At 43.0% G+C, this 25,742-nt stretch overlaps 1 protein-coding gene across 2 annotated transcripts in view; it reads right to left on the bottom strand.

The window, feature by feature from the left end:
• fgf14 (fibroblast growth factor 14) overlaps window positions 1-25,742 on the bottom strand; it is a 329,837-nt gene that overhangs the window by 48,793 nt on the left and 255,302 nt on the right. For both annotated transcript variants that reach the window (XM_014163795.2, XM_014163796.2), the window contains exons 2-3: window positions 21,617-21,727; window positions 14,657-14,760 (exon numbers count right to left, since the gene is read on the bottom strand). In XM_014163795.2, the coding sequence (XP_014019270.1) occupies window positions 14,657-14,760; window positions 21,617-21,727 (215 nt within the window). The remainder of the gene's footprint in view (window positions 1-14,656; window positions 14,761-21,616; window positions 21,728-25,742) is intronic.

Here is a 25,742-nt window from a genome sequence, read left to right on the forward strand (position 1 = left end):
CAGTCGATAGCATCAATGCCTTCCTCTTGCAGGAACTGCTGACACACTCCAGCCACAAGAGGTCTAGCATTGTCTTGCATTAGGAGGAACCCAGGGCCAACCGCACCAGCATATGGTCTCACAAGTGGTCTGAGGATCTCATCTCGGTACCTAATGGCAGTCAGGCTACCTCTGGTGAGCACATGGAGGGCTGTGCGGCCCCCCAAAAAAATGCCACCCCACACCATGACTGACCCACCGCCAAACCGGTCATGCTGGAGGATGTTGCAGGCCAGCAGAACGTTCTCCACGGTGTCTCCAGACTTTGTCACGTCTGTCACATGTGCTCAGTGTGAACCTGCTTTCATCTGTGAAGAGCACAGGGTGCCAGTGGCGAATTTGCCAATCTTGGTGTTCTCTGGCAAATGCCAAACGTCCTGCACAGTATTGGGCTGTAAGCACAACCCCCACCTGTGGACGTCGGGCCCTCATACCACCCTCATGGAGTCTGTTTCTGACCGTTTGAGCAGACACATGCACATTTGTGGCCTGCTGGAGGTCATTTTGCAGGGCTCTGGCAGTGCTCCTCCTGCTCCTCCTTGCACAAAGGCGGAGGTAGCGGTCCTGCTGCTGGGTTGTTGCCCTCCTACGGCCTCCTCCACGTCTCCTGATGTACTGGCCTGTCTCCTGGTAGCGCCTCCATGCTCTGGACACTACGCTGACAGACACAGCAAACCTTCTTGCCACAGCTCGCATTGATGTGCCATCCTGGATGAGCTGTACTACCTGAGTCACTTGTGTGGGTTGTAGACTCCGTCTCATGCTACCACTAGAGTGAAAGCACCGCCAGCATTCAAAAGTGACCAAAACATCAGCCAGGAAGCATAGGAACTGAGAAGTGGTCTGTGGTCACCACTTGCAGAACCACTCCTTTATTGGGGGTGTCTTGCTAATTGCCTATAATTTCCACCTGTTGTCTATTCCATTTGCACAACAGCATGTGAAATTTATTGTCAATCAGTGTTGCTTCCTAAGTGGACAGTTAGATTTCACAGAAGTGTGATTGACTCGGAGTTATATTGTGTTGTTTAAGTGTTCCCTTTATTTTTTTGAGCAGTATATATACAAATTAAATATTTTCAAAACCTATCAAATATGCTTCTTTAGAGGTTCCTACACAAGTACATTTCATATGTTTTATTGTTTAAACATGCAAAAGAATGAAATGTACAGTATCTTACCCTTCGCTCACACCATGCGTTCGTGTGCACTCTACTTCCTGAAAGAAGGTCCCTCCCCCAATTGATTCATCATAACAACTTCTGCACCTCATTGGATTGTTTACAGACATGCCATCACATATTGTCATGTGTAGGGGGAAAATGTATTACATGTGGGGGGGGGGTGTTCTGTTACTTGAGGGCAACAATGTGCATCTACTAGAGGGTTATTGCACGAAGCTGGTCACCCACTAGCCCCTGTGGACGCCGACCTGCCTGAGACTGACACTACATTATAGAAAGGAGAGAGCTGTCTGACTGTCCACTGTGGCAGAAATTAGTTATGTAATTAAGCACCTGCAGAAGTCTGGGAACATGGGCCTATAATGACCTGCACCTATATTTCCTCCTCACCTCTGGGTGACGTGCAGGTATGTAAAGTCAGGGGGCGCGAAATGGAACCCGTTATCTGAGTACAGCATTTGTGTCCCCAGTTGCTCAAATTTTTGTTGGTTTACTATTCTTGTGGGGACTTCTGGTCCCCACAAGTATAGTTAAACACACACACACACACACACACACACACACACACACACACACACACACACACACACACACACACACACACACACACACACACACACACACACACACACACACACACACACACACACACACACACACAGTCTTCCTAGGCTGTAAAAGGCTAGTGCTACAAGTGCAGACTGCAAAATAGTACTACAACTGTTCTATTCAATGGTAACTATTTAGTTAGAGTTTCTTTTTCACTACAATACTTGTGTTCAAACCTATGTACTGGCCACTGCTTGCTGTCATGTTAGAATTGTATGGAATCCTGCCTTGACTTAAACTACTGACAAATGTTTCTGGCTAGTGTAGTAGGCCATTTCCTTTTACTGTGTTATGTGTCTGTGTACTGTGTCAGATTGTGGTCCCATTCAGTTTGACTGGATATTTCTGGCCACTGTGTCAGATTGCGGTCCCATTCAGTTTGACTGAATATTTCTGGCCACTGTGTCAGATTGCGGTCCCATTCAGTTTGACTGGATATTTCTGGCCACTGTGTCAGATTGCGGTCCCATTCAGTTTGACTGGATATTTCTGGCCACTGTGTCAGATTGCGGTCCCATTCAGTTTGACTGGATATTTCTGGCCACTGTGTCAGATTGCGGTCCCATTCAGTGTGACTGAATATTTCTGGCCACTGTGTCAGATTGCGGTCCCATTCAGTTTGACTGGATATTTCTGGCCACTGTGTCAGATTGTCGTCCCATTCAGTTTGACTGGATATTTCTGGCCACTGTGTCAGATTGCGGTCCCATTCAGTTTGACTGGATATTTCTGGCCACTGTGTCAGATTGCGGTCCCATTCAGTTTGACTGGATATTTCTGGGCACTGTGTCAGATTGTCGTCCCATTCAGTTTGACTGGATATTTCTGGCCACTGTGTCAGATTGTCGTCCCATTCAGTTTGACTGGATATTTCTGGCCACTGTGTCAGATTGCGGTCCCATTCAGTTTGACTGGATATTTCTGGCCACTGTGTCAGATTGCGGACCCATTCAGTTTGACTGGATATTTCTGGCCACTGTGTCAGATTGTCGTCCCATTCAGTTTGACTGGATATTTCTGGCCACTGTGTCAGATTGCGGTCCCATTCAGTTTGACTGGATATTTCTGGCCACTGTGTCAGATTGCGGACCCATTCAGTTTGACTGGATATTTCTGGCCACTGTGTCAGATTGCGGTCCCATTCAGTTTGACTGGATATTTCTGGCCACTGTGTCAGATTGCGGACCCATTCAGTTTGACTGGATATTTCTGGCCACTGTGTCAGATTCGGCTGACTACTTCTAAGGGTGGACAAGGACGTATTGTCCATGGTGAGTCTGTGGATTCTAAAATCAAAGGAAAATCAGATCATAACTTGGATGCATTTGAGTCATTCTAGCGAGAAAATGGAAGGGACATATTTCAATACCATTATCTTTTATGAGGGGATTTGAAAAGTTATTTTATATGATATCTTCTGAAGATAGGTAAAGTCAATGACCTACAGTACAACCTTCTGGATGAATGCCATGTCCATGATATGATCTGATTTTACTTGAGTTCTTTTAGATATTACAATGCATTCGTTAAGTATTCAGACCCCTTGACTTTTTCCACATTTTGTTACATTACAACCTTATTCTAAAATGTATTAAATACATTTTTTGTCACATCAATCTTCACACAATAACCCAAAAAGTATTCAGGCCCTTTGCTATAAGACTCGAAATTGAGCTCAGGTGCATCCTGAGCACCTGACAACTACAAATACCTAGACAACTACAACTACAAATACCTGAACAACTACAAATACCTAGGTGTCTGGTTAGACTGTAAACTCTCCTTCCAGACTCACATTAAGCATCTCCAATCCAAAATTAAATCTAGAATCGGCTTCCTATTTCGCAACAAAGCCTCCTTTACTCATGCCGCCAAACTTACCCTCGTAAAACTGACTATCCTACCGATCCTTGACTTTGGCGATGTAATTTACAAAATAGCTCCCAACACTCTACTCAGCAAACTGGATGTAGTCTATCACAGTGCCATCCGTTTTATCACCAAAGCCCCATATACTACCCACCACTGCGACCTGTATGCTCTCGTTGGCTGGCCCTCACTACATATCAGTCGCCAAACCCACTGGCTCCAGGTCATCTATAAGTAAGGTAAAGCCCTGCCTTATCTCAGCTCACTGGTCAACATAGCAACACCCACCTGTAGCACGCGCTCCAGCAGGTATATTGCACTGGTCATCCCCAAAGCCAACACTTCCTTTGGCTGCCTTTCCCTCCAGTTCTCTGCTTCCAATGACTGGAACAAATTGCAAAAATCTCTGAAGCTGGAGTCTTATTTCTCCCTTTCTAACTTGAAGCATCAGCTGTCAGAGCAGCTTACCGATCACTGTACCTGTACACAGCCAATCTGTAAATAGCACACTCGACTACCTCATCCCCATATTATTACTTACCCTCCTTTTATTTTGCACCCCAGTATCTCTATTTGAACATCCTCATCTGCACATCTATCACTCCAGTATTAATGATAAATTGTAATTATTTTCGCCTCTAGGGCCTATTTATTGCCTACCTCCCTACTCTTCTACATTTGCACACACTGTACATAGTTTTTTCTATTTTTCATTTATTTTGTGTTATTGACTGTATGTTTGTTTCTGTGTAACTATGTGTTGTTGTTTTTGTCGCACTGCTTTTCTTAATCTTGGCCAGTTCGCAGTTGTAAATGAGAACTTGTTCTCAACTGGCCTACCTGGTTAAATAAAGGTGAAATAAAAAAATCGAATGTTTTAAAAAATCCTGTTTCCACTGATCATCCGTGAGAAGTTTCTTCAACTTAATTGGAGTCCACCTGTGGTAAATTCAATTGATTGTACATGATTTGGAAAGACACACACATGTCTATATAACATCCCACAGTTGGCAGTACACAGTATATCAGAGCAAAAACCAAGTCATGAGGTTGAAGGAATTGTCCGTAGAGCTCCGAGACTGGACTGTGTCGAAGGACAGATCTGGGAAAGCAATGAAGGTCTCCATGAAAACAGTGGCCCCCATCATTCTTAAATGGAAGAAGTTTGGAAGCACCAAGACTATTCTTAGTGCTGGCCGGCTGGCTAAACTGAGCAATCGGGGGAGAAGGGCCTTAGTCAGCGAGGTGACCAAGAACCCGATGATCACTCTGACAGAGCTCCAGAGTTCCTCTGTGGAGATGGGAAAACCTTCCAGAAGGACAACGATCTCTGCAGCACTCCACCAAACAGGCCTTTATGGTAGTGGCCAGACGGAAGCAACTCCTCAGTGAAAAACACATAACAGCCCGCTTGGAGTTTGCCAAAAGGCACCTAAAGACTCTCAGACCATGAGAAACAAGATTCTCTGGTTTGATGAAACCAAGATTGAACTCTTTGGCCTGAATGCCAAGCATCGCGTCTGGAAGAAACCTGGCACCATGCCTATGGTGAAGCATAGTGGTGGCAGCATCATGCTTTGGGGATGTTTTTCAGCGGCAAGGACTGGGAGACTAGTCAGGATCAAGGGAAAGATAAGCTGAGCAAAGTACAGAGAGATCCTTGATGAAAATATGCTCCAGACCGCTCAGGACCTCAGACTGGGGCGAAGGCTCCCCTTCCAACAGAACAACGATTGTAAGCACACAGCCAAGACAATGTCCTTGAGTGGCCCAGGCAGAGCCTGGACTTGAACCTGATCGAATTTCTCTGGAGAGACCTGAAAATAGCTGTGCAGCGACGCTCCCCATCCAACCTGGCAGAGCTTGAGAGGATCTGCAGAGAAGAATGGGAGAAACTTTGAGAGCAGCATGGACCAGATAGAACAAGACAGGAATGATAAATAGGAAATTTTGTGCCAAAATAAAAAACACCCAAAGCACTAGGGACTCGTCTCCAGCATCCTCGCAAAGAATCACTCTGTTTCACGCTACCGACTCTTGTATAAGATGCTGCTCTCTATTCCTCCCTGAACACTCCCTGTCCTAAGGTACCCGTCGTTTTTTTCATTTTTTTTCATTCATATTGATGCAATCTAAGTTTGTCCATGCATCACCTCCAACCTTTCATGTTTGGCCTAAATCGAGCACTGAAACGAAACAGGTGCCTTCTGCGGTCTCCGTTTTAAGCTCAATGATACCAAAAAAAAGCCACTCTGCACTCAGCTCCACTACAATACTGCGTGAGATTGGTCTTCTGAAGGATCTCATTTCAACAGGGTCACTTCCTTGATGTGGCAAGTAAATTTGACAATTGTAAAAAGGTGCCACAAACAAACAAGTGCGGGCGTCAGATGAAGAAAACACCTGCAGTCTGACTGAACAGTGAATTGAAGGAGGGAGGACAATTTCTAAAGAAAACCAACAGGCTGTGAAAATAACCTTTACACAGGGAAGTATGAGACTTATGAGCAAACCCAACACCAGCCACTTAGGTTTGCTAACGTGAACACTTCACAACGACCAATAGAAGTAAAACAATACAACACTGCCCAAGGCTTGTCAGGTGTTGTAATAGTCTTTTGGGAGTAATAACATGAACATGTTTAAAAATGTTTCTGGTTTGCTGTTTGCATAAACAGTTCCATTACATTACATCTGGAGAATACAATAAACCCTATTTCTCCATGTCCCCGTTTTGCGAGCCATGATAGAAAAACAGAAATGCCCCCTCGTCTTCTTATTATTCTGGAGAACTCTCTCATCCCTCTCCCAACAGAAGAGAAGAAATTAGACTGAGTTTATTGCCCTAGATACAAAGGTACTAGATTGAAAAGGGGAGAGATGATTGAACTCCCTTTTATTTTGTGGTGAGTCCTTTGTGCCAGGCAGCTCAGTCACTCTGATGCTATCTGTATTCTCTCATACTTTGTTCGCCGAGGATTTCTCAAAACCAGGGATGCTCAAAATGCCTTCCGGCTCCTCTATCTGAAAGCCTACCAGACTCACTCTTTTATTCCTCTTATCAAAAAATAGAATTCTGCTTAGCATCAAATTGCGTAATCTCTGTCGTTGTGTTGATAATTGATTCATTATGGTGAAAGGAGAGGAAGAATTGATCATCCATTACTCAGATTTCATGAACCTGAAGTCGTGCTAAAACTAGAGGCGAAAGAGCTCCGCTAGAGATTGAAAGGACACTGAAAAAAAGCCAGGTTTCACCGACTTTCCCATTACATTTTTAAATCTTGCTCGCTAAAAGTACACTCTCCCATTACTTGAATACAACCTCCAAGGCATTGGCTGGGATTGTAAGTGCACTATAATCAAATACACCTGATGGAGGGAAAAGGTGGATCATGAGCTTCCACACTCAGAACGAAAGACAGTGTGCAGTAAATGGCAGGAATAGATGCACAGTTGAAATCGGAAGTTTACGTACACTTAGGTTTGAGTCATTAAAACTCGTTATTCAACCACTCCACACATTTCTTGTTAACAAACTATAGTTTTGGAAAGTCGTTTAGGACATCTACTTTGTGCATCACACAAGTAATTTTTCCAACAATTGTTTACAGACAGATTATTTCACTTATAATTCAATGTATCACAATTCCAGTGGGTCAGAAGTTTACATACACTAAGTTGACTGTGCCTTTAAACAGCTTGGAAAATTACAGAAAATTATGTCATGGCTTTAGAAGCTTCTGATAGGCTAATTGACATCATTTGAGTCAATTGGAGGTGTACCTGTGGATGTATTTGAAGGCCTACCTTCGAACTCAGTGTCTCTTTGCTTGACATCATGGGAAAATCAAAAGAAATCAGCCAAGACCTCATAAAAAAATTGTAGACCTCCACAAGTCTGGTTCATCCTTGGGAGCAATTTCCAAACACCTGAAGGTACCACGTTCGGCTGTACAAACAATAGTATGCAAGTATAAACACCATGGGACCACGCAGCCGTCATACCGCTCAGAAAGGAGACGCGTTCTGTCTCCTAGAGATGAACGTACTTTGGTGCGAAAAGTGCAAATCAATCCCAGAACAACAGCAAAGGACCTTGTGAAGATGCTGGAGGAAACAGGTACAAATGTATCTATATCCACAGTAAAATGAGTCCTATATCGACATCACCTGAAAGGCCGCTCAGCAAGGAAGAAGCCACTGCTCTAAAACCGCCATAAAAAAGCCAGACTATGGTTTGCAACTGCACATGGGGACAAAGATCGTACTTCTTGGAAAAATGTCCTCTGGTCTGATGAAACAAAAATAGAACTGTTTGGCCATAATGACCATCGTTATGTTTGGAGGAAAAAGGGGGAGGCTTGCAAGCCGAAGAACACCATCCCAACCATGAAGAACGGGGTGGCAGCATCATGTTGTGGGGGTGCTTTGCTGCAGGAGGGACTGGTGCACTTCACAAAATAGATGGCATCATGAGGAGGCAAAATAATGTGGATATATTGAAGCAACATCTCAAGACATCAGTCAGGAAGTTAAAGCTTGGTCGCAAATGGATCTTCCAAATGGACAATGACCCCAAGCATACATCTAAAGTTGTGGCAAAATGGACACAATGGACAAAAAATTTACAAAATGGACAACAAATTCAAGGTATTGGAGAGGCCATCACAAAGCCCTGACCTCAATCCTATAGAAAATTTGTGGGCAGAACTGAAAAGGCGTATGCGAGCAAGGAGGCCTACAAGCCTGACTGAGTTACAGCAGTGCTGTCAGGGGGAATGGGCCAGAATTCACCCAACTTATTGTGGGAAGCTTGTGGAAGGCTACCCGAAATGTTTGACCCAAGTTAAACAATTTAAAGGAAATGCTAACAAATACTAATTGAGCGTATGTAGACTTCTGACCCACTGGGAATGTGATGGAAGAAATAAAAGGTTAAATAAATAATTCTCTCTACTGTTATTCTGACATTTCACAGTCTTAAAATAAAGTGGTGATCCTAACTGACCTAAGACAGGGAATTTTTACTAGGATTAAATGTCAGGAATTGTGAAAAACTGAGTTTAAATGTATTTGGCTAAGGTGTATGTAAACTTCCAACTTCAACTGTAACTTGCTTTCAGGGGAGGATGAAAAAGAGATAAAATAGGAGGAGGAGGTGGGGGGGATGAGGTGTGTTTTAGCTAGCTGTGATTATACGAGTAATTCACACACCAGAGAACAGCAAGAGAACAGCAAGATAACTGAGTGTGAGTGAGTGTGTGGCTGGTTGGAAATGAGCTGCAAATTGAGCAGAAGAGCATTCTGAATGCTGGAGCAAATCTAGCAGTGTTAAACTCTTCCATGGGTTTTCCCATTTGAGACATGGATTGTGTATGTTTGACATTCAGAGGGTGAATGGGCAAGACAAAATATTTAAATGCCTTTGAACAGGGTTTGGTAGTAGGTGCCAGGTGCACTGGTTTGTGTCAGGAACTGCAACGTTGCTGTGTTTTTCACACTCAACAGTTTCCCGTGTGTATCAAGAATGGTCCACCACCCACAGGACATCCAGCCAACTTGACACAACTGTGGGAAGCATTGGAGTCCCTGTGGAACACTTTTGACACCTTGTAGAGTCCATGCCGCGACGAATTGAGGCTGTTCTGAGGGAAAAAGGGGGGTGCAACTGAATATTAGGAAGGTGCTCCTAATGTTTAGTATAGTCAGTGTACAAGGTTTAACGTATTTGCATGTATTCAAGGTCTTTGTCGAAGGAGGTCGTAAGCAGATTCCCACTCAACGTGTTTAAGCATTTCACATCACATTCTATGTTGCTTTTTTTAAGACTAAAGCGTTATCAAAATATATATGTTGATAAAGGGACGGCGGGAGAATCAGATATAAGGAAAGATGGATTGAGAGAGCAAGAGAGAGGGAGAGAGAGAGAGCAAGTGAAAGACAACGAAGAGAGCAGAGTGCAAATTGTGCAGATCAAGTCCACATGCCAGCCACCCCACTGCCTCACCATCATCTGACATCGATCATCATCAATTCATCTAACTCCAGTGGGTTGCCAGAAGCACCAGTCTCCACCATGAGCGGGCACACTGTTAATCTACCTAATTGTTTGTATACTGTTATTTTTTATCTTTATCTGTAGGCCTACACTGCAATTCAACTTTTAGCTGTGAATGTGTAGCCTACAAGATGAAATGAACCAATGAAAAAAAACACCTCTATATATTTACAGGTAACTGCCAAAATAAAGGAAACAGCAGATGCATCCACATAGGTGTGATTCCTGAGTTAATTAAACAATCATGCTTAGGGTCATTATTTTGGCTACCATGGCTGAAGAAGAAGAAGAGATCTCAGTGACTTTGAAAGAGGGTTTAAAGGGTGTGTGTGTCTGTGTGTGTGTGTCAGTTACCAGATCTCAACAAAATTCAACACTTATGGGAGATTCTGGAGCGGCGCCTGAGACAGTTTTTTCCACCACCATCAACAAACCACCAAATGGAATTTTGTTGAAGAATTATGTGGCACATCCCTCTATCAGAGTTCCAGACACTTGTAGAATCTATACCAAGGCGCATTGAAGCTGTTCTGGCGGCTCGTGGTGGCCTAGCCTCGTCGAGAATCAGGCTTCCCTAAAATAGGAAGCCTGGAGAAGTTCATGGCAAGAAAATAGCTAAATAGGGGTGGCAACCCGGTGTAAATCTGTGACGTCTTGCAACACGTCAAACCAATCAAATGCCTTGCTTGAGCGGAGCTCCAATGGTGCTCACTAGATTTGTGTCGTAGGTGCAACGGTGTGTGAGGATGGCCGGGAAATCGCAGATTAAAACCCCATCAAAATATCTTGATTTATGTCAATTTTGTGTATAGAGCACACTTCTGGCAAAACAGAATTTGTTTTTTTCCTCCATGTTTTCTTCCATTTTCTGCAAAGTTGCAAAATAGCATACGAAACAACTGCAAAATGTGTCCTTCTCAGTCTGAAAACTGTGACGAACAAACACATAGCACCAACGGGCATGTGGGGAGGGTTCTTGAAATGTAGCATCCAATCAAAAATGTTATCGCTTGGAGCCAGCGGATCAATAAACTGTTTTTGCAATACAAAATTACCCTCAAGGGTGGCGTGACAACAGTTTGATTTTGTAGGTATGGCAACGCGAGACTAGTGGTGGCCCACTGCCCTATGAAGACACGTTATGTAATGCGCTATGTAGCATCCATAATGTAGATTCATTCCCAATCACTACCGTAAATCCATAGACTATAGGTCAATCCTCTCCACTGTAATTCCCTTCATGGCTTTAGCCAAGCAGTGATTATAAAGTCGTACGGAATTCCATCGAAATACCTGCCTGCCTGTCGCTGGAAAACTGTGCCTCTATCCTCTGCACATAATGAATGAGGACAGCAAAGGGAATGAGAATTCAGTGTCCCTGATGCTCTATGTGGGATGGGAAGACATGAGAGGGATTTTAGGGCACTGATCCTGATGGATCTCCCTATCTGGGAGATGAGGTTAGGATGTTCTTCATCCTGATTAATATAGCTAACTAGGATTGGAAATGAAAGGAAATGAAAAGAGAGAGGAGATAAGGGGGAACTGAGAGGAGAGGAGAAGAGAGAGAAGAGGAGGCAAGGAAATAGAAATACAGGTAGTGGAAGATGGAGAAGGGAAGAAAAGACAAAAGTGGAGATGAGAGAGGAAAAGAGGGTTGTGGGTGGAATGGTGTCTATTTGTCCTTGGGTGGAGTGTTATCATCTTAATTCAATTTGATTATATTAGTCAAACAACTGTTTTCTGCTTGTGTGGCATTTAGGACATAAAAGCATGACACACACAGGTCAAGCAAATAATAAATGAAGAAACAGTCAATACACATTACATGCAAAATTGGTCCAGCTAGGACATGTAACCATCTTTGTTATCATATCACATTATGCATTTTAGAGACGAGAGAAAAGAGGGTTGCGATTGGAATGGGGTTTTATCGTCTTCAAGGCTGCCTGCCATGAGGATGGCTAGTGTATTTTACAGAGGAAAAGTCAATACCGCAGGCAGGCCACTGACACTGCAGTCTGTTTCAACTGGCCATGAGTAAGAGAAAGTAGTTCATTACTACACAAACTAGTTACCTTGAGAACACACTGTTCAAAATGGGACCTGTGGTTATACACCGACTATGCTAAGTAGACACTGAATGTACAAAACATTGAGATGCTCTTTCCATGACAGACTGACCAGGTGAATCCAGGTGAAAGCTACGATCCTTTATTGATGTCACTTGTTAAATCCACCTTAATCAGTGTAGATGAAGGGGAGGAAATGGGTTTAAGAATGACAATTGAGACATGGATTGTGTATGTGTGCCATTCAGAGGGTGAATGGGCAAGACAAAATATTTAAGTGACTTTGAACAGGGTATGGTATTTGGTGCCAGGCCCACCAGTTTGCATCAAGAACTGCAAAGCTGCTGGGTTTTTCACGCTCAACAGTTTCCCGTGTGTATCAAGAATGGTCCATCACCCAAAGGACATCCAGCCAACTTGACACAACTGTGGGAAGCATTGGAGTCAACATGGGCCAGCATCCCTGTTGAACACTTTCGACACCTTGCAGAGTCCATGCCCCGACGAATTGAGGCTGTTCTGAGGGCAAAAGTGGGGGATGCAAATCAGCATTAGGAATTTGTACACTTTGTGTATAAGTCACGCTCTCAAACATTCATATCACTGCACAGGACCGTTAACATATCATGGTATGTAAATTATTTGCTGTATATAGATAAACCACGATTGTGTTTCTATCAATTTCATTTTCCCAAGTAATCCCCAAAGCATTAGGCTCTTTGGACCAGATTTACTTAGAGTTTGCACCAGATGTAATGTTTTTTTTTGCCAAAAAGGTTAAAATATGAGCCTGTCTTCATTGACACATCATACTGTATTCCTTCTCATAACCTTTATTTTACTTTATTAAATTATTTTACTTTATTAAATTCTTAATTCCAATTTAGAAAAAAATATGCATACATTTTGCATCTAAAATAAAATATATACAATAAAATATAAATATGTTATTCTACACAGCATGACAAACTGTCTCTCCGTTTTTCTTGATGCATGGACTGGAAATATCTAGTTGATGTGATTCTGGAGGTACTTGATGTGATTAATATAAATCTATATGCATGAAACCGTGTGTAATGGGATTTCTCACCTTCTCTGCAGAGCAATTAGCCTTGAAATACTGCAGTAAATATTCTCAACACCAACATTGCTCTGCTGCAAAAAGTTTTAACTCTGATTCCGGAAACGAAGAGAAGGTTGACATCTTCCCTTTAGAATAAACAGTGGGATTTGATATTGTGTGTTTATGTGTGTGTGTGTGTGTGTGTGTGTGTGTGTGTGTGTGTGTGTGTGTGTGTGTGTGTGTGTGTGTGTGTCTAAAATGCATAATGTGATATGATAACAAAGGTGTCTGAGCTGGACATACAGTGCCTTCGGAAAGTATTCAGACCACTTGACTTTTTCCACATTTTGTTACTTATTCTAAAATGGATTAAAAAAATAAAACATCTCAGCAAGTTCATCAAAATTGTTGCAAGTTTATTGCAAATAGAACACAGCAATACCTTAATTACATAAGTATTCAGACCCTTTGCTATGAGACTCAAAATTTAGCTCAGGTGCATCCTGTTTCCATTAATCATCCTTGAGATGTTTCTACAATTTGATTGGAGTCCATCTGTGGTAAATTCTATTGATTGGACATGATTTGGAAAGGCACACACCTGTCTATATAAGGTCCCACAGTTGACAGTGCATGTCAGAGCAAAAACCAAGCCATGAGGTCGAAGGAACTGTTCGTAGAGCTCCAAGACAGGATTGTATTGAGGCACAGACCTGGGGAAGGGTACCAAAACATTTCTGCAACATTGAAGGTCCCCAAGAACACAGTGGCCCCCATCATTCTTAAATTGAAGAAGTTTGGAACCACCAAGACTCTTCCTAGAGCTGGCTGCCCAGCCAAACCGAGCAATCGGAGGAGAAGGGCATTGGTCTGATGAAACCAAGATTGAACTCTTTGGCTTGAATGCCAAGCATCACATCTGGAAGAAACCTGGCACCATGCCTATGGTGAAGCATAGTGGTGGCAGCATAATGCTTTGGGGATGTTTTTCAACAGCAGGGACTGGAAGAGTAGTCAGGAGATCCTTGATGAAAATCTGCTCCAGAGCGCTCAGGACCTCAGACTGGGGCGAAGGTTCACCTTCCAACAGGACAATGACCCTAATCACACAACCAAGACAATGCAGGAGTGGCTTTGGGACAAGTCTCTGAATGTCCTTGATTGGCCCAGGCAGAGCCCGGACTTGAACCCGATCTAACATCTCTGGAGAGACCTGAAAATAGCTGTGCCGCAACGCTCCCTATCCAACCTGACAGACCTTGAGAGGATCTGCAGAGGAATGGGAGAAACTCCCCAAATACAGGTGTGCCAAGCTTGTAGCGTTATATCTAAGAAGACTGAAGGCTGTAATCGCTGCCAAAGTTGCTTCAACAAAGTACTGAGAAAAGGGTCTGAATACTTATGTAAATGTGATCTTTTTTTAGTTTTTTTTATACATGTGCAAAAACAAAAAATAAAAAAATGTTTTTGCTTTGTCATTATGGCGTATTGTGTGTAGATTGATAAGGTAAAAACATTTTTTTTAATACATTTTAGAATAAGGCTGTAACGTAACAAAAAAGTGGAAAAAGTCAAGGGATCTGAATACTTTCCGAATGCTTTGAATACTCATTTGCATGTAATGTATATTGACTGTTTCTTGAATTATTATTTGCATGACCTGTGTGTGTGTCATTCCTTCATGCCTTAAATGTTACAAAAGCTGAAAATACAGTTGAATGAAACAGAATAAAACAGAATAGAATATACTGTTACTCACTGATGTGTACAGATGGCCCTCCCCGTTCATGGAGATGTATAACCCTGTCTTCACAGACTGAATCGCAACAACTCGGAGACCCACAGGAATCAAGTTGAACAAAGCTGGAAGACAGAAAGATGGAAAGAGCGGCAGAGGGGGACAGAGTCAGAGACAAGCGGAGACAGACAGACAGACAGACAGACAGACAGACAGACAGACAGACAGACAGACAGACAGACAGACAGACAGACAGACAGACAGACAGACAGACAGACAGACAGACAGACAGACAGACAGACAGACAGACAGACAGACAGACAGACCAATTCCCCATTCAAACCACTGGAGAAAACCCTTCACAACATTTTCCGCCAAGATAGAACTGCCAAAGGGGGCGGTGTTGCAATCTACTGCAGAGATAGCCTGCAGAGACCTTTCCAGAAACAAGTCTCTCACCGTTACCACTTGCTATAGACCACCCTCTGTCCCCAGCTGTGCCCTGGACACCATATGTGAATTGATTGCCCCCCATCTATCTTCAGAGCTCGTGCAATTAGGTGACCTATACTGGGACATGCTTAACACCCCGGCCATCCTACAATCTAAGCTTGATGCCCTCAATCTCACACAAATTATCAATGAACCTACCAGGTCCAACCCCAAATCCGTAAACACGGGCACCCTCATAGATATCATCAACCAACTCGCCCTCCAAATACACCTCTCAGCGATCACTGCCTCATTGCCTGCATCCGTAATGGGTCAGCGGTCAAACGACCACCCATCATCACTGTCAAACGCTCCCTAAAACACTTCAGCGAGCAGGCCTTTCTAATCAACCTGGCCGGGGTATCCTGGAATGATTTTGACCTCATCCCGTCAGTAGAGGATGCCTGGTTATTCTTTAAAAGTGCCTTCCTCACCATCTTAAATAAGCATGCTCCATTCAAAAAATGTAAAACCAGGAACAGATACAGCCCTTGGTTCACTTCAGACCTGTCTGCCCTTGACCAGCACAAAAACATTCTGTGGCGTACTGCATTAGCATCGAGTAGCCCCCGTGATATGCAACTTTTCAGGGAAGTTAGGAACCTATATACACATGCAGTTAGGAAAGCTAAGGATAGCTTTTTCAAACAGAAAGTTGCATCCTGAAGCACAAACTCAAAAAAGTTCCGGGACACTGTAAAGTCCATGAGGAATAAGAGCACCTCCTCCCAGCTGCCCACTGCACTGAGGCTAGGAAACACTGACACCACCGATAAATCCACTATAATTGAGAATTTCAATAAGCATTTCTCTACGGCTGGCCATGCTTTCCACCTGGCTACCCGTACCCCGGTCAACTGCCCGGCACCCCCCACAGCAACTCACCCAAGCCTCAACCATTTCTCCTTCACCCAAATCCAGATAGCTGATGATCTGAAAGAGCTGCAAAATCTGGAACCCTACAAATCAGCCGGGCTAGACAATCTGGACCCTCTCTTTCTAAAACTATCTGCCGAAATTGTTGAAACCACTATTACTAGCCTGTTCAACCTCTCTTTCGTACCGTCTGAGATTCCCAAAGATTGGAAAGCTGCTGCGATCATCCCCCTCTTCAAAGGGGGAGACACTCTAGACCCAAACTGCTACAGACCTATATAAATCCTACCCTGCCTTTCTAAGGTCTTCGAAAGCCAAGTTAACAAACAGATCACCAACCATTTTCGAATCCCACCCTACCTTCTCCACTATAAAATCTGGTTTCAGAGCTGGTCATGTGTGCACCTCAGCCACGCTCAAGGTCCTAAACGATATCATAACTGCCATCGATAAGAGACATTACTGTGCAGCCGTATTCATCGACCTGGCCAAGGCCAGGTTTCTCAAATGACTGCTCGCCTGGTTCACCAACTACTTCTCTGATAGAGTTCAGTGTGTCAAATCGGAGAGCCTGTTGTCCGGACCTCTGGCAGTCTCTATGGGGGTGCCACAGGGTTCAATACTCGGGCCAACTCTCTTCTCTGTATACATCAATGATGTCGCTTTTGCTGCTGGTGATTCTCTGATCCACCTCAACGCAGACGACACCATTCTGTATACTTCTGGCCCTTCTTTGGACACTGTGTTAACAACCCTCCAGACGAGCTTCAATGCCATTCAACTCTCCTTCCGTGGTCTCCATCTGCTCCTAAACACAAGTAAAACTAAATGCATGCTCTTCAACCGGTCGCTGTTCGCACCTGCCCGCCCTTCCAGCATCACTACTCTGGACGGTTCTGATTTAGAATATGTGGACAACTACAAATACCTAGGTGTCTGGTTAGACTGTAAACTCTCCTTCCAGACTCACATTAAGCATCTCCAATCCAAAATGAAATCTAGAATCGGCTTCCTATTTCGCAACAAAGCATCCTTCACTCATGCTGCCAAACATACCCTCGTAAAACTGACTATTCTACCGATCCTCGACTTCGGCGATGTCATTTACAAAATAGCCTCCAACATTCTACCCAACATATTGGATGCAGTCTATCACAGTGCCATCTGTTTTGTCACCAAAGCCCCATATACTACCCACTACTGCGACCTGTACGCGCTCATTGGCTGGCCCTCGCTTCATACTCGTCGCCAAACTCACTGGCTCCAGGTCTTCTACAAGTCTCTGCTAGGTAAAGTCCCGCCTTATCTCAGCTCACTGGTCACCATAGCAGCACCCACCTGTAGCACGCACTCCAGCAGGTATATCTCACTAGTCACCCCCAAAGCCAATTCTTCCTTTGGCCGCCTTTCCTTTCAGTTCTCTGCTACCAATGACTGGAACGAACTGCAAAAATCACTGAAGCTGAAGACTCATATCTCCCTCACTAGCTTTAAGCACCAGCTGTCAGAGCAGCTCACAGATCACTGCACCTGCACATAGCCCATCTGCAAATAGCCCATCCAACTACCTCATCCCCATACTGTATTTATTTATTTATCTTGCTCCTTTGCACCCCAGTATCTCTACTTGCACATTCATCTTCTGCATATCAATCACTCCAGTGTCTAATTGGTATATTGTAATTACTTCGCCACCATGGCCTATTTATTGCCTTACCTCCCTTATCTTACCTCATTTGCACACACTGTATATAGATTTTCTTTAACTGTATTATTGACTGTATGTTTTGTTTATTCCATGTGTAACTCTGTGTTGTTGTATGTGTCAAACTGCTTTGCTTTATTCTTGGCCAGGTCGCAGTTGTAAATGAGAACTTGTTCCTGGTTAAATAAAGGTGAAATAAAAATAAAAATAAACAATGATCTCAAATAGTCTTTTCAATACAGAATTAAATTAAACACAGACTACCCCTTGCTGATCAGGAGACTCTTGGATATGTTGTGGTGGACTGTCGTTACAATTGCTTTACAGAAACCTGGTAAAATTAAGTTTGTAGTGTGGCTAGCCACTGGATGGCTCTGAATGCACTGTCAGCATGCAGTCAATGCTACTAACTATTTTTGGAGCTACTAGTGGTCTCAAATCGTATCCTGATGTCGACAGCAGATGAACGTTATATTAATAATTTCGCTAACTTAGCTAATTAACATACATTTAGCTAATTAACATAACTTAGCTAATTAACATACAAAACATGTTAGCTATATTACCTTGCTAGCTAGTTAGCATTAGCAAAATGTTCAATAGAGGTCAATTAAAGCTAGTAGTGCTGAGTGATTAGTGCTTTTTGAGATGGGTTCAGTTTCAGTTCGATAAAAAAAAATGTTTTTACACTAAATGCATTATGAAATAATTCCCTCAGCCATCACCTGCCTTTTTCCTGACACTGACAGTGGGTTGAACGCTGTAACAACACAGAATAAAACTATTCATAAGAGCACCATGATGGTGGTGAATTCCCATTACTGCTTATCACTTATTAACCATCATTTAAGCACATTAATTACCTTACTTTAATAATAGATTTCAGCTGTGTATATAACTTATATTTTTTATGACTTCATTATTTTCATTCCTTAAAAGTCATCATCTCATCTCTGCTCAGGCAGTAGCAACCAGCCATCCAGACAACCATCTCACGTTATCGCTGTGCTCCCCATTGAATGAGTCATCCTAATTAACTAGGCTAGTAGTAGCTAGCTGGCTGCCACAATCATTTTACTAGTTCTTCAAAGTAGACTGCTTATTACCAACTACTTCAACTATTAATCAGGTAGAGCTGCCTCACTGTCTCTTTCCCTCTCGTTGTTGTGTTGTGTCATTCCTCTCTCATGCGGTCTCATATGGTCTGTGTGTGTATCCGCCTCTGTCCATGGCCGGAAAGAACAGGCGCAATGGATTCTATCTAGAGAAAAGAAGTGTTGAGCTCACAAAAAAATAAATACATGGAATTCAAGTAACTCAACCCCCCAAAAATAAAGAAATGTCGGTTAATCGCTCAGCACTAAGAGCTAGCTAACCTGCTAGCAAACAATGTAACAAAAGTATAATTGTGTTACATTGATGGACCTGGGAAGTAGCACTGGAAAAACTGGAGCCACCATAGGAGCGTGGCTGATTTAATGTCCTTTTTGGCCGTAGAACATACTTTGGCCCTGTTAGGTAATGGCCATTGTTTTGTTTGTACCGATTGAGAAATAACAGGGTTAGTCTTGGCGGCGACACTAAGCATTCGCATCCCAAATGGCACCTTATTCCCAACATAGTACACTAGTTTTGTGTAGAGCCCTATAGGTTGTACAAATGTATAGGGAATAGGGTGCCATTTGGGATACAACCAGTGTGTGTATGGCTGATTTGGATGCACAGTAATAAGCTCTCCTGACCATTTGAGGTAATTGGTATTGGTGTGGATGTACAGTAGGTAGAGAAGAATGAGGGATGTGAGACGTACAGTGCCTTCGGAAAGTATTCAGACCAAGACTTTTTCCACATTATGTTATGTTACAGTCTTATTCTGAAATGCATTCAATTGTTTTTTCCCCCTCATCAATCTGCACACAATACCCCTTAATGACAAAGCAAAAACAGGTTTTTAGAAATTTTAAAAACTGAAATATCACATTTATAGTATTCAGACACTTTACTCAGTACTGGGAAGAGTCTTGGTGGTTCCAAACGTCTTCCATTTAAGAATGATGGAGGCCACTGTGTTCTTGGGGACCTTCAATGCTGCAGAAATGTTTTGGTACCCTTCCTCAGATCTGTGCCTGTCTCTGAGCTCTAATGACAATTCCTTCGACCTCATGGTTTGGTTTTTGCTCTGACATGCAGTGTCAACTGTGGGACCTTATATAGGCAGGTGTGTGCCTTTCCAAATCATGTCCAAACAATTGAATTTACCACAGGTAGACTCCAATAAAATTGTTGAAACATCTCAAGGATGATCAATGAAAATAGGATGCACCTGAACTCAATTTCGAGTCTCATAGCAAAGGGTCTGAATACTTACGTAAATAAGGTATTTCTGTTGTTTTGTATACATTTGCAAACCCTTCTAAAAACCTGTTTTCACTTTGTCATTATGGGGTATTGTGTGTAGATTGCTGAGGATTTTTTTTATATAATCTATTTTCGAGTAAAGCTGTAACATAACAAAATGTGAAAAAAGTCAAGGGGTCTGAATACTTTCCGAAGGCACTGTATGTATGGACACTGGGTTTTTAGAGGCATTGAGCCAATATGGGATAGGGATTTTGGCTGATACTGTGTTGTGCAAATGTTGTTACTGTGTTAACAACATGTCACTACATCGCTGAAAGTTCTATGTGGTCCGACTGAACGTTCTACTCAATGCATTATCAATTGGTGCTGATGAAGTGAATGACAAAGTTGTTTCCCACAAATGATTTGCCTATTTTAGCAATGTCATCGTATTTCTAAGACAATGTAGTGTAATTTAGACAACATCGTCATTAACACCTGTTTAGAAAAGTTGGTCCTCAGTCCTTAGTGGATGTTCATAACAATGGCATGACCGTGAAACCCATGAATTGTTTATATTGTTTCTTAATGACATAAAATATGGATGGATTCTTTGGTCCAACTGACTATTGATCTTACAATCATTACTTAGTAACATAACATATTCACGTATTTAATTACATTTCATAGCATATTATTTATGATATCTATCATGTGTGCATGAGTGTATGTGTAGGTGCCCCTTGTATATCCATAAACAAGGTTCTATTGGTCTATGGAAGTGACACGTGTCATCTCTGCTCCTAGTGACAGACACAGAGACAAAGCAGTGTCAAGCTAGAGTTAGCGCCACATACTGAAATCAAATTAACCAGCTAGCCTGGAGCACTAAGAAAGCTGTGCCAGCGAAGAGCTAAGAATACTACTCTCTTCTCTCTAGCTAGCCCACTGTTTCTTGGACCACTTTCCCTCTCAGAGAGAAGAACCCATCTGCTTTCTGTGATTGTCATTTGAGATATGTGCCGGTACAAAAAAGCAATATAATACAGGTGAGGTTGGGAGACTAAATCAATGTGTTGACAAGCTCAACATTTTGATTTTCTAGATTGTCATCATGGACAGATACAATTATAGATTTATCAACCTCAACCACATGTAAACAGTTTACCATTATTTATCGTAAATCATACATCATATATAAAAAAATATCTTCATTTGCTGATTATGAGACACCACAGTAGCTATGACCCAATATCTAGACTTGCATACTACTTAGAATGCAGTATTGGCCATGCATACTAAACAGTTTCACACTAATGTATGCAAAGTGACAACTTGTTGATCCTGTAGCGCAGTGGTTCACAAACTTTTTCGGTTGCTGTACCACCAACTGAATTTAGCTCTGCCCGGAGTACCCTGAAGTACCCATGTGTATTTTACCAGTAGGCCTATGGTCTCATGAGTCTTCTCAAGTACCCCCTGTGGATAGGCCAAGTACACCCAGGTCCTAGTACCCCTGGCTGGGATCCACTGCTGTAGCAGGATAGATGAAGAGATTGTATACTCACAGGAGTTACTGCTGTCATCCTTGGTCCCATCGAGAGAACCATCTGGGTTCATTTGCAAGTAGTATCCCTGCCTGCAATATAACCTGGTCACTATACCCTTGAGCTGGGGATCTGAAACAGAGAGAGAGAGGGGGAAGCAGGGAGAAAAAGAGAGATAGGTTAGCAACAGTATACAAATAGTTAGACCAGCTCAATATCATTTATATTTTCAACCGAAGGAGAGAGAAGAGGACTCTACCACACAAATGCTGCACCAAAGAAACACTTCATATAGACATAGAGCAAATATTCAAATCTCTATATGAACTGTAATATACTGTAAATGTAGAGAAGAGAGGTAAAGGATCACAGAGTAAAGAGCAACCAATCCATTCTTATGTGGAAATTGTTTGAATATATTGTTTCATAATCCACTGTTTGTGTCTGGTTTGAAAACCATTCCAGAAAACAAAGTACCTAACTCTTTATGATTGTTTTATGACCATTGTGAATTTTCAGAGGCAAATCATGTAGCTAAAATGTACTGCATAAAAGCCATGCCTTACTCAGAAATTGGCCCAATCAAATGTGATTAAATTAATATGAAAGTCGGTCTGATAGCAAACTCAACAGCACCCTCTTCAGTTCTCTTCTCTGTGAGGGGAAATAATGGGTAATGTTGCACTGTAAATTCATCACAGGGTTGTCATGTGAATTAGGGGATAAGATGGCCTATATTGTCTTAATAGAGCTGGGGAAATGCTCTGGTTTAAAGTCTATTTTATCATTCATAATTACAGATAAGAGTTCAAGCGAATGTTCAAGTCATTTTCAAAACAGAATAATTTAACTGAAACAATTGTCTTAGCTCCTGTAGTTAAATGTGGATGTTTGAGTGAGATGTTGGTATTGGAACAGGTAGTAAGCTTTTAAGAGCTGCTTCCACCCACCACATTGGGAGGTCTTGCCGTGAACTCTTTATACATGCACATTTTCCACAGAAGAACAGTTGCATCCACTAAGAAATAAACATAATGCATTAATCTATGTACAACACTTTAGCATGTGTGTGTGTGTGTCGCCAGTGTGTGTGTTTCACCTGTATGTGTGTATGTGTGCCTCCTGTGTGTGTGGCTGTGTGTGTGTGTGTGTGTGTGTGTGTGTGTGTGTGTTGTCTACCCAAGGGCCTAATGCCTTCCACATTAGCCTTATCATAGAGACAGCTATCAGGCCAGATTTGATTCTCACTAAGCCCTGAGGAGATGAATAATCACATGAGCCCTGTGTGTGTGTGTGTGTGTGTGTGTGTGTGTGTGTGTGTGTGTGTGTGTGTGTGTGTGTGTGTGTGTGTGTGTGTGTGTGTGTGTGTGTGTGTGTGTGTGCATTTATGTGAGTGTGAGTAAAAAAGGTAGAATTGCCAATGCGTATTAGGTGCTTTTATCCAAAGTGATAACTTTGAGTCCACACATTTTTGTATGTGACCCCAGTGGGAATCGAACCCACAACTCTGGTGTTGCTAGTGCCACACACAACCACTACAATACTGTAAAATACAATACATGATTACAATACAGATGAAAGGTGTATGATTGCCATCCCAATGAGAGTACCATGACATAAATTCAGACCTATGTCAGGCTTTGATTCTCCATGCCAAAAGGTTTTTTCCCCAGGTGCATGAACAATGAGGACATTTACTGCAAGGTCGATGAGAACCTATGCTCAAGACAGGCTTGATGCAAACTAGTGCCTACTAAACATTTGTTTCATTTGATTACAGTTCACCTATGTTGTAATTATATCTGAAAAATACATTTATTTTTTGCATCAAGGATTGTGAGAGATCACACTTCTGTTTTCGACTCTCCCTCTCTCCCTCTCTCTCTCTCTCTCTCTACCGCACCTGCTGTCTCGACCTCTGAATGCTCAGCTATGAAAAGCCAACTGACATTTACTCCTTCGGTGCTGACCTGTTGCACCCTCTACAACCACTGTGATTATTATCTGACCCTGCTGGTCATCCTGCAGGATGGCATAGCAGTCGGACGTGTGTTTGTCTTGTCCCATGTAAATAGTCGGTTTCATCGTTTTTTTTCGTATATATTTTAATCTCACTTTCTATCTACGAACTAAATATTCTTTACTGCAACCCACCTCACCCAATGTGGTACGGATCTGCTATTTTTATACATTATAACAGGAACCTCCATCAGCGGCTAGCCAGCTAACTAGCTACTAGATAGTAGTCACTGTTAGCCACGGCTAACGGCCTTCACCTTTAGCTCGGACACCAGCCAGCTTTAGCTCGGTCAATACCTGCCAGTCTGCACAGCGTGATATCAACCCAGAGTATAGCGGACTACTTTTCTCCACTACATCACCGGATTCCTGCCGCAAGCTCTGGACCATTACACTGGATCATCGCAGCTAGCTAGCTGCAACCAAAGGACTTCTGCTGGCTAACGCCTCTGTCCTGTAGCAAGCACCAGTTAGCCTTGAGCTAGCATCGAGCTAGGCCCATCTCCCAGCTAGCAGAAGAGGTATACCCGCTAATCCGTGGAATACAATACCTCTTTTGCCAATTGACCTGGACCCTTTATTGCCGACACGGAGCCCAGCCAATCCATCACGACTGGTCTACCGATGTAATCGTTTGATGTGGTTTCAACAGGCTTTTCAATTGCGATGTCGCCAAAGACCCATCTGCTTGTCCCGGCCCAGTAGCTTTCTGAATGCCGTGCCTCCCACTCGGCTAGCATAGTAGCGACTACCGAACGGCTCCCGGACTCACCTATTGCTGCTCATTGGACCCTATGATCACTCGGCTACACATGCCTCTCCCTAATGTCAATATGTCTTGTCTTCTGCTGTTTCGGTTAGTTATTGTTTTATTTTAATGTAGAGCCCCTAGTCCAGCTCAACATGCCTTAGATAGCTCTTTTGTCACACACCCCACACATGGGGAGACCTCACCTGGCTTAGCTGGTGCATCCAGAGATGCAAGCTCTCTCATCGTCACTCAATGCCTAGGTTTACCCCCACTGTACTCACATCCTACCGTACCTTTGTCTGTACATTATGCCCTGAATCTATTCTACCATGCTCAGGAATCTGCCCCTTTTATTCTCAGTTCCCAACGCACTAGACCACCAGTTTTTATAGCCTTTAGCCGTACCCTTATCCTACTCCACCTCTATTCCTCTGGCGATGTAGAGGTTAATCCAGGCTCTGCAGCCCCCAGCATCACACCTATTCCCCAGACACTCTCATTTGTTGACTTCTGTAACCGTAAAAGCCTTGGTTTCATGCATGTTAACGTCAGAAGCCTCGTCCATAAATGTGTTTTATTCAGTGCTTTAGCACACTCCACCAACCCTGACGTCCTAGCCGTGTCTGAATCCTGGCTTAATAAGGCCACCAAAAATTCTGAAATTTCCATCCCCAACTACAACATTTTCCATCAAGATAGAACTGCCAAAGGGGGCGGAGTTGCAATCTACTGCAGAGGATAGCCTGCAGAGTTCTGTCTTACTATCCAGGTCTGTGCCCAAACAGTTCGAGCTTTTACTTCTAAAAATCCACCTTTCCAGAAATAAGTCTCTCATCGTTGCCGCTTGTTATAGACCCCCCCTCAGCCCACAGCTCTGCCCTGGACACCATATGTGAATTGATTGCCCCCCATCCATCTTCAGATTTCGTACTATTAGGTGACCTAAATTTGGATATGTTTAGCACCCCGGCCGTCCTACAATCTAAGCTAGTGCCCTCAATCTCACACAAATCATCAAGGAACCCACCAGGTACAACCCTAAATCCGTAACCATGGACACCCTCATAGATATCATCCTGACCAACTTGCCCTCTAAATATACCTCTGCTGTCTTCAACCAGGATCTCAGCGATCACTGTCTCATTGCCTGCGTCCGTAATGGGCCCGCGGTCAAATGACTACCCCTCATCACTGTCAAACGCTCCCTAAAACACTTCAGCGAGCAGGCCTTTCTAATCGACCTGGCCCGGGTCTCCTGGAAGGATATTGACCTCATCCTGTCAGCAGAGGATGCCTGGTTGTTCTTTAAAAGTGCTTTCCTCACCATCTTCAATAAGCATGTCCCATTCAAAAAATGTAGAACTAAGAGTCTGGTTC

Source organism: Salmo salar, chromosome ssa21 (assembly GCF_905237065.1).
Source record: "Salmo salar chromosome ssa21, Ssal_v3.1, whole genome shotgun sequence".
Taxonomy (NCBI): domain Eukaryota; kingdom Metazoa; phylum Chordata; class Actinopteri; order Salmoniformes; family Salmonidae; genus Salmo; species Salmo salar.